General features: G+C 35.8%; 1 protein-coding gene across 1 annotated transcript; it reads left to right on the top strand.

Moving 5' to 3' along the window:
- Positions 1-2,735: 2,735 nt before the first annotated feature.
- Positions 2,736-5,594, top strand: LOC141845645 (calcium-dependent protein kinase 20-like). The gene is made up of 8 exons (XM_074733703.1): positions 2,736-3,384; positions 3,622-3,745; positions 3,877-4,020; positions 4,154-4,306; positions 4,404-4,519; positions 4,636-4,803; positions 5,030-5,260; positions 5,350-5,594. The coding sequence occupies exons 1-8, from the start codon at positions 2,878-2,880 to the stop codon at positions 5,503-5,505; spliced, it is 1,599 nt and encodes a 532-aa protein (XP_074589804.1). The 5' UTR covers positions 2,736-2,877; the 3' UTR covers positions 5,506-5,594.
- Positions 5,595-9,772: the final 4,178 nt, after the last annotated feature.

The raw sequence follows: 9,772 nt of genomic DNA, 5'->3' as shown, positions 1-9,772 counted from the left end.
AATTTGGCGACAATAAATTTTTCATTCCAAATTGGCAACAAAAAATTATCTGTCGCCAAATTTGTCGCTAATCTGCAACAAATACAGTTTTCGTCGCAAAATTTGTCCCTAATTTGCGACGAATTTATTTCGTCGCTAAATTGCGTCGCAAATAGGCAGTATTTTTGTAGTGTAGTACAGTTGGACTAGAGCTCAACGAGCTAATTAATCTTGTAGCTGGAGAAGCCCAAGAAATTGTTCCTGATTGAGGAGAAGGCGGTAGCTCACAGGATTAAAAAAATTGATAAAAGTTAATTAATTAACACTTGTTGATTAAAAAAGAAGTGATCCATCCTCCTTTACATCCAATCCATCCAACCAGGCAATTAATTCAAAGATAATTTTCTTATCATCCCTTCTCTTCTCCTTTCCATTTTTTTTTATATATGCATTTTCTAATTTACCATCTCTTCATGGCAATCAAGGCCATAATTGAGGTGGTTTGAGTGCTTCATCAGTGTTAGTTACAACGGAATAGACTTGCAGAAGAAGGTAAGGATTCGAATCTCGACGAAATCGAGCAATACCTTTCTCCATTGTGACAAACTGTAGTTTCTCAATTTACCTCATTACAGATAATCATGGAATTGACCATGTGAGGCTACTAGGATGACGAATTCTACCTTTATAGAAGAGTGTTTTATCAGTATTATAAAAGCTACTTTATTCTTAAAAGATTGGTTACATGGAAACATAGTATTTCTTTGAAAACTCTCAAATATTTCATGCATATCTATGTGTTGCAATTCACATCTTTGTAAAAGTTCAATTTAGATAAGTTTACCAAAAGACAGACACTCTTGTAAAAATAATATTTTTTTTAAAATATACTTTTTTTACGTTCTATGATAGAATATGTTTAATTAAAATTAGACAATTTTAAAGTAGCTTTGGTTCAAACTGTTCTAAACGCATATCAAATTATAAGTAGGATGTTGGTCAAATAAATTTAAAATAAAAAAGAGAGAGTATTTTTTTTATAATGTTTAAAGATGTCACATACTTCATTAAAAAAATTAGAATCTATCATCATAACAATTTCACACGATCGATCCCACGATCATCTGTAAAAAAATAAATCAGAAAATTATAGTTAATTACGATCATCTGGAGGAAGGTATGATTCTGTTCCATCGTAGTTAACTCAATTATATCTCAAAAATAAAAATATCACATACACATTAAGATAGAGAAGGGTTAGGGTTACTTTATCAAAGCAAAGGGCAAGTAAAACTAATCATGTCGTTTGGTTTCTACTTTTCCTTTCGTCTTTATCAATTCGAATTAATTATTTAATTTTGTGAATGTGGTCGTTGGTGGCCGTCTACTTATTTAACTGAAAAATAATTTTCTATTAAAATTTTTAGATTCGCATGACGCAATGGACTACGTGGCACCAATCCTTTGTCACACAATTACACAAAGATACGAACACCACTTAAACGTCCTTGCAACATTATTATTATTATTATATTATTATTATTATTGATCAAAACTGATATTTTTCAAAAAGAAAAATAAAAAAGTCATTTTTTTTTCAAATGAACGTTTCATTGTTTATTTTTTATCAACAGGTATCCATCTTGGTTATTTAATAACATATAATTATTATTCTGGAGCATAATTGAATTGATGACGATGAAATAGAATTGCAAAGAGAATAAGGATTCAAATTCTGATAAAGCTAAAATAATATCCTCCTCCGTCATAGTCAATTACAACTTCTTAATTTACCTCCTCATACATAGTCGCGGACCTGATCGTCTAGGATCGTAAGGATGACAGATATTTGAGGATAATTAATACTCATAAGATGTCTTATTTATACAAAATTAAAATGAAATATCTTTGGTAATTAAAAAAAACTCTTTTACTTTTGTCCTTCTAAAAATGATGTCTTTTATCAAGAAAAGGTGTTTCAGCCTCTCTTAATTTTCATTTTAGCCCATGAATCACTTCAATTTTAAAGAATGATGCTTTTAGATTATATAACATTTTTAGTTAGAATTATAATATAAAATTTATTTTTTAAAAAAATATTCATGTAACAATTTTAACTAACATCAATCACTTTAACTTGAAAAAAAATTTAATCCAAGATTTTATTGAACACATTAGATTTAAAATTTAAAGAGAAAAATTTTATTATAGATATAATAATATTAATCAAAATTATTATAGTTGTATAGGAGTAAACTACAATGACGATCTAATAATTTTCACTAAATTTATAATAATAATAATAATTTATTTATTTTTAATAAAAATAAATTTACTCATAAATTTTAAAATTTATAACACTTTTATGTCATTTTGCTCTTTATTTTTTTAAACTATATTTTAAAATGTATCTCATATTAACACTTTTTTGTTAAATATATTAAATGGATTTAATAAATTATTATTAAATTTACAGTGTTTTGTTTCTTCATAAAGTGGAATAAAAAATTAAATAAGAAAAATATTTGAAAGTGAAAAGACTAGTGAAAGAAGAACCAACGCTGCAAAAGGCGAAGAAGAGCAAGCGTGGCGGCCATGTCTGTCCTCCCTCCGCCCTTTCCCTACCTCTGCGGCCAGTCTCTTCCTAAACCCTAAAACTCCACCTTCCCTACTCGTAGTTCGTCTTTTTACTGCTCGCTCTTTCTCGCCTTCCAGTGTAGTAGACAAAAATCGCTTTTTGTGCTCTGTGAAGTGACTCCCTCTTCTCCCCTCGCCGTCTTCTCACGAGATTCGACCCAAAGTTGCATCTTTCCAGTGCCGTCGTCGAATCCCTTGTTTTCTTCTTGTCGGAATCTCCAAAAGGCGGGATCTTGAGGCCGGGGGATCACCTGACTCGCAATGGGCAACTGTTGCGCCGCTCCCGCCGATCCGGAGAAGAAGAGGGCGAGGAGGAAGCGCGGCAAGGAGAAGCGCCCGAACCCCTTCGCCGTCGACTACAACCGCGGGCCCGCCCCTACCATCGTTGTCCTCAGGAATCCCGCCGGCCGGAACCTCAGCAGTCGCTACGAGCTCGGGCAGGAGCTCGGCCGCGGCGAGTTCGGCATCACCTACCTCTGCACCGATGTGGCCACGGGCGAGCGCTTCGCCTGCAAGTCCATCTCCAAGAAGAAGCTGCGCACCGCCGTGGACGTCGAGGACGTGAGGAGGGAGGTGGAGATCATGAGGCACTTGCCTCGCCACCCACACGTGGTGAGCCTGAAGGACACCTACGAAGACGATGTCGCTGTCCACCTCGTGATGGAGCTCTGCGAGGGAGGTGAGCTCTTCGATCGGATCGTCGCAAGGGGGCATTACACGGAACGGGCGGCCGCCGCCATCATGCACACCGTCATCGAAGTCATTCAGGTTAGCTAGATTTCACCTTAGAATATTGATATAGTTCTTCAGTCTCATTCCTTCATGCACCACCTCCATGGTCTAAAACCATAACTTGTCAAAAACTTGTCTAATTGTTAATATTTTAGAACATCAGCCATCAAAGATTTTAGTTCATTTGTGCATCTCTCAGGCCTTTTTAGGGTTTTACCCCTCTAAGAATGAGCACTTTCCCTTTAAGTTTGCATCATCATCGTGCCTTTACAGGAGTGCCACAGGAATAGGGTCATGCACCGGGATCTCAAACCAGAGAACTTCTTATTTGGAAACAAAAAGGAAAATGCCCCACTGAAAGCGATTGACTTTGGGTTATCTGTTTTCTTCAAACCAGGTAACTTACTTGAAGGATGATCTTTTTGTGTTCTGGTTTCTTCCTAAGTAAATAAAGTGATCTTAGTTCTTGAGATAGAATCCAATCCACCAGTCTGTTTCTGAATTGTGATTATCTTCCTTCCTGCCCAGGCGAGCGCTTTTCCGAAATCGTTGGCAGTCCTTATTACATGGCACCAGAGGTTCTAAAGAGGGATTATGGTCCAGAAGTTGATGTCTGGAGTGCAGGTGTTATCTTGTACATTCTGCTCTGTGGTGTGCCTCCATTTTGGGCTGGTAGTTTTCTTGTACAGAAGAACTGAAACCACTTGAAACCGCTTGTCCGATGTTCCTTGATTATTTACTTTTTCATTTCTGAACATTTGTGGCGAAACACTGAGGTGCATGCATCTGGTTTTTTTCCTCGCAGAAACTGAACAAGGTGTTGCACAAGCAATTCTTCGTTCTGTCATAGATTTTAAAAGGGACCCGTGGCCAAGAGTTTCTGATACTGCTAAAGATCTTGTGAGACATATGCTTGAGCCTGATCCAAAGAAGAGGTTTACGGCCCAGCAAGTTCTCGGTAATGTTTTAGCTCCTTGCTAATTTGTTTTCGGTTTTTGTGGTCTTAATCAGCTTGCATTCTCGACCTGATATCGTTATACATCGGGTGCTTGCAGATCATACATGGCTGCAGAATGCAAGCAAGGCTCCTAATGTCAATCTAGGTGAAACAGTTCGCGCAAGACTCCAGCAGTTCTCCGTGATGAACAAACTCAAAAAGAAAGCCTTACGGGTAAGAGATAAGAATTTGAATTGATCCTATGCACGAATAGAACTCTTGTTACCTGGATCATATCCAAACTATTTAGCAAGCTCGGCCAATGTGACATCCAAGACTGTTTCTTTCAGGTTGTGGCTGAGTATCTCTCCGTTGAGGAAGTTGCCAATATAAAGGAAATGTTTGAGAAGATAGACATCAACAGAAATGGGAAGATTACTTTTGAAGAGCTGCAACTTGGTTTGCATAAGCTTGGTCACCAAATCCCAGATTCCGACGTTCAAATATTAATGGAAGCAGTAAGTATTTATCCGAGCATCTTAGTTTTATTCCAAACATTCATCCTGTTCTTCGATTTGTGGTCATGTCAAACGAATCCTTGACGACCTGTTTACACAAATGCAAAGCTCCTGCCATGGATGGCAAATCAGTGCATGTGCACTAATAAAACAATCTAGGGAAGGTGTTAGGATGGGCAATCCTTTCAGTATGTGATACTTTACATAGTTATTGCATCGATGACAGGCTGATGTTGATGGAAGTGGTACCTTAGACTATGGGGAATTTGCTGCCGTCTCAATTCACTTGCGCAAAGTCGAAAACGATGAGCATCTACACAAAGCCTTTTCATACTTTGATCAAAACAAGAGTGGATACATAGAAATCGAAGAACTCAGTGACTCCTTGGCCGACGACTTGGGTCCGAATCATGAAGAGGTGATTAATGCCATCATTCAAGATGTAGACACAGACAAGGTCAGATATCATTGTTCTCAGTCCATGTACCTCTTATTTTGATCGCATAGCAGCTAGCATCGAGCTTACACCATACATCTTTGTCCCAGGATGGAAGAATAAGCTACGAGGAATTTGCGGCGATGATGAAAGCGGGCACGGATTGGAGGAAGGCATCAAGGCAGTACTCGAGGGAGCGATTCAGTAGCCTCAGCTCTCGGTTGAGGAGAGACGGATCTTTGCAGCTGAGAAATGAGGGTAGATGAACACTGGACGAACACACTGTGTGGCTTTGGATAATTCATTCTAGCTGAATTGAATTGGTTTTTTCAAAAATTTTGGGCTACAGCATCATTCTTTGTGCGGTTTTATTTCATTTCGAGTGGAAATTAAAAGAATACTAATTTTTTTGAAAAAATATATTTAAAAATGTGTTTCTTTTTAATTTTTCATTAAAAAGAAGACTGATTTACTGTAGTATTTTTGTTAAATTTTATCTTCGAGTTGTCCAATTTAAGTCTACTAAAATTTATCAATTGATCGTCCAAAATTTTATTAATTAGAATTTTAATGAGTTATAAATTTTAAAATGTTATGAGAATGTTGCTAATTAAAATTATTAATTAGTTTTTGATGCATGATAATTGATAAATGTTAAAAGTTTGTTAGTGTGTGATTTAATAAGTATATCAAGGGTTCATGTGCGGAAAAATTATAGTAGATTAAAGATGATAAGATAACAAGGTAAGAAGTCCAGAAGAGGATTTATAGGACTGGTGTTAGAGGAGGGTGAATAATGTTTGTCGTGCGTTGGTTGGTTCGTTTGTTCTTACTAACACTGAAAATGTGTAGCGGTATTAAATAATAAGACACAAGATCCGTAGATTTACTTGGTTCTTAACCCTTTAGGGCAAGATCGATGTATGAAAAGTATATGCCCACTAATGGTTTCCTTTTCGAAACTTTTTTGAAGGTGGAGAAATCCGTCTTAAAGTCAGAATATAAAGATGAAAGTACAAGACAATAAGACTTTAAAAAAATAAACTCTCGTGTAGCCAATCTGAAAGTCTTGAGGGCAGCACACTCCTTCTAGAACTTCTCTAGTTGTACGAGTAGGGAGTTGGTCGCGTTCGGCAGTACTGCAGAACGAAGAGTAATGGAGATTAGAGTTGTACTTTGTGTTGCACGCTGAGACCCTTATAAAAACTCTTCCGGGCGCTCTGAATCGATCCAATCCGATCCGATTTCGTAGGTCTTTATCGGGGTCAATTCCATTAGAGTTGTACTTTGTGTTGCACGCTGAGACCCTTATAAAGGCTCTTCCGGGCGCTCCGAACTGATCTAATCCGATTCGATTTCATAAGTCTTTATCGGGGTCAATCCCAACTAATTCGGGCGCTTGGAACATATAGGGCGCCTGGACTATTTTGGGTGCCTGGATCAGATGCAACAGCCTAGATCTATCCTAGTCCAAGCGCCTAGACCTCACTAGACTGTCTGACTGTGCCGGATGCCCAGATCTAATAGGATGCCCAGAATCAATCCACCAGGTTTAACCTAAGTTGACTTATGAGTTTGGTTCGACTGCTTCTATTTGCTTCTTTTATGCTTCTTCAGTCTTGCTTCCAACTCATGGTTCCTGTAAGATTAATATACAAATAAACAAGCAGCCTAAGCCTACCTGTAGTTTATATGACCTACTAGGTTTACCTAAGTCTTACACTGTAGGTCTAACCTACTAAACTTACTCGTGCTTAACTTTCAATTAGGACTAGTCACTTCCATAGGTAGACTTCTCATCTGCCAACCATTCGGTCACCCTTGACTTGTTTGAACTTTCTGTTGCCTAACCTCCAGTTAGGACTAATCACTTTTATAGATAAACTTCCCACCTACTAAACATTCGATCACCCTTGACCTGTTTGGACTTTTCTTGCCTAACTTCCAATTAGGACTTTCTTGCCCAGCTTCACTCACCCGGACTTTCTGTCCAACCTCCAACTTGGACTTTCCCTACCTAGCCTCCATCTAGGATTTCTCCTTGCCTAGTCAACTTGACTAGGACTTCTTTGTCAAGTCCAACTAACAAGGATTTCTTATTAGTCTTCTGGTTAAACTGATCTGACTAGACTTCATTCACATCCAAATATCAGATCCTGTTTGGATCAACCATTAGTTAAACTAACAAGACCTAAGTATATTGTCAAATATCAAAACCCTAGGATAGACTAGTGTTCCTTGCAGCAACAATCTCCCTCTTTTTGATGTTTGATAATTTGTTAAGTTAAATCAGGTCAGGATTTTATGAATCTGGAAGAATTTTAGATTTTTAACTTAACTTCCCCTCTCTCCCTTATCATACATCAAAAAGATTTTTATTTTGCACCAACAATGAATGTATTTCTTATAGTCACAACTTAATCTAGATATTTCTTGAAAAAATCATAGTAGATTTTAAAAATAATTTTAAAATAATTTTTTAAAAAGAAGTTTCAAAAGAGTTTTTAAGATAAGTTTTGAAAGAATTTTCAAAATAAATTTTCAAATAGTTATTAAACCAATTTTTGAAAGGATTTTCAAATATTTTCAAAGTAGATGGTTTTGAAAACCTATTTATTAATCTTTTAAATTAGAATCTTGTAGGGTCCCCAAGGATGTATGTATCTCCACAATAGTATGATATTGTCCACTTTGGGCCTAAGCCCTCATGGTTTTGTTCTTGGGCTCTCCCCAAAAGGCCTCATACCAATGGAGATACTTTCCATCCTTTTAAATCCATGATCTTTCCCATGTGTTTTAGATGTGGGACTATGTTTTGCACCTTTGCAACCCAACAAATCTCTCCTTTAATTTAACACGTCCTTAGGACTCTTTGTTAACCACAAAATAACCTTCCTATGTGTCTTAGGGGTTGTATCAAATTAAAAGAATAATTTTAAAATAATTTTGAATATGCATTGGAAATGGTTTTTAAAGATTTTTTAAATATTTATATAAAAAATAATTTTTGAAATAGATTGCTCTTTTGATTTGGACCTCTTTTAAATCTGACATTTTCTTAGAGCTCCTTATTACCCATAAGGCAAACTCTTTATGCGTCTTAGAGGTTAATCAAGTCAATAGAACACATAACTAATGATTTTTTAAAAAGTTTTTTGAAATATAATTTTTAATTAAACTTTTAATTTGGATTTTCCTCTAAATCTAATACTTTCGTAGGGCTCCTTATTGACCACAAGATAATCTCCCTATGTGTCTTAGGGGTTGTTTCAAGTCAAAAGAATAATTTACAAAATAGTTTGCAAAGCATTGAGTTTTTCAAAAAATATTTTCAAAGTAAAATTTTCAAGTAGTTTTTAAAAGGTCTTTTGAAAATAGTATCTTTCAAGAATAACTTTCCCCTCAACTAGACACTCTTAGAATATCCTTATTAATCACAAGGATTTTCTGCCTAAGTTTTAAACCTAGTGTTGACTTAAAGGTTCTGTGTCTAAGTGTTAGTTAATCAATTTTCAAATATATAGTATTTTGAAAACTATAGTATAATTATATACAACAAACATGAATTTCAAGTAATTATCAAATTTTTAAAAATAGTTTTTAGAAAATAGTTTTATAGTTTTTGAAAAATATTTTCAAAGCTTTGTGATTTAATAATCCTTATCATCTCACTCATTCTAAGTGCCTCAGTACATACCATTCTAAGTGTCTCAGTACATGACATATAAGAGTTAAGTGTCTCAGTACATGACATATAAGAGTTATCTTATGAGTTTTATGAGATAATTTATCAATTTTATCTTTATTGATTAGGTTTAAGTTGTAATGAGTATTTGACCTTATGTTAGATTTAAGTTTAACCATCACTTAGTTAAGTCCATATTTTAAAATCACTTCCAGGTCATGGCGAGGCAGGGCCTCTTGGTTATCAGAACAACGACTGCTTCCTTAGACAAAGTTGTTTTAAGAAATTGTGACTTTAACCAACTTCTTGAGAAACTCTGGTTTAACTAGTCTAGGATGTGGCGAGGTAGCTTCAATTAGTTTCACTTAACCAAGAAGACCAACCAAGGTACTTCTTACCCTACTTGACTACCTAAACCAAGCTTCCCTGACGTACTATCATCTCGCCCCATCTTGATACTATGTTGGGCAAGTGTCAACTATTCATTTGTCCTTAACTAACCGTCCTAAGTTAAGCAGGAATTAAACATGACTCATACTTACTCACCAACACTATCAAAGGGTTCTTAAGACTCCTCTAGTTCAGACAATGTCAAGATTTTAAAATTCTAAATATTATAGGGCCATCAATGAGTTTTAGTCAAAAACTCATTGATAACTTTAGAAACCTTAAAATCACTCAAATTATGACTATTACACTCTTAGGAGCCTCCTTAGTGTAACCATGCCCTTGAGCATAGATTCCACAACATAAATTAAGAGATGTGAGTTTTTGAAATCTACATGACCTTGAGATAATTATCAATGAGTTTTGGCCAACACTCTTTGATGACTCTATAATGTCTAGAA

Source organism: Curcuma longa, chromosome 14 (assembly GCF_044706935.1).
Source record: "Curcuma longa cultivar G26 ecotype Majalengka, Jawa Barat chromosome 14, ITB_CL_G26_1.1, whole genome shotgun sequence".
Classification (NCBI taxonomy): Eukaryota; Viridiplantae; Streptophyta; class Magnoliopsida; order Zingiberales; family Zingiberaceae; genus Curcuma; species Curcuma longa.
Note: the sequence above shows the minus strand (reverse complement) of the source record. Positions and strands in the feature narration are given on the sequence as shown.

Coding starts and splice junctions, on each gene's coding strand:
- LOC141845645 (XM_074733703.1), top strand. CDS start 2,878: ATGGGCAACTGTTGCGCCGCTCCCGCCGATCCGGAGAAGAAGAGGGCG. Junction 3,746..3,876: donor ATCTGTTTTCTTCAAACCAG/GTAACTTACTTG, acceptor CTTCCTGCCCAG/GCGAGCGCTTTTCCGAAATC. Junction 4,021..4,153: donor TGTGCCTCCATTTTGGGCTG/GTAGTTTTCTTG, acceptor TTTTCCTCGCAG/AAACTGAACAAGGTGTTGCA.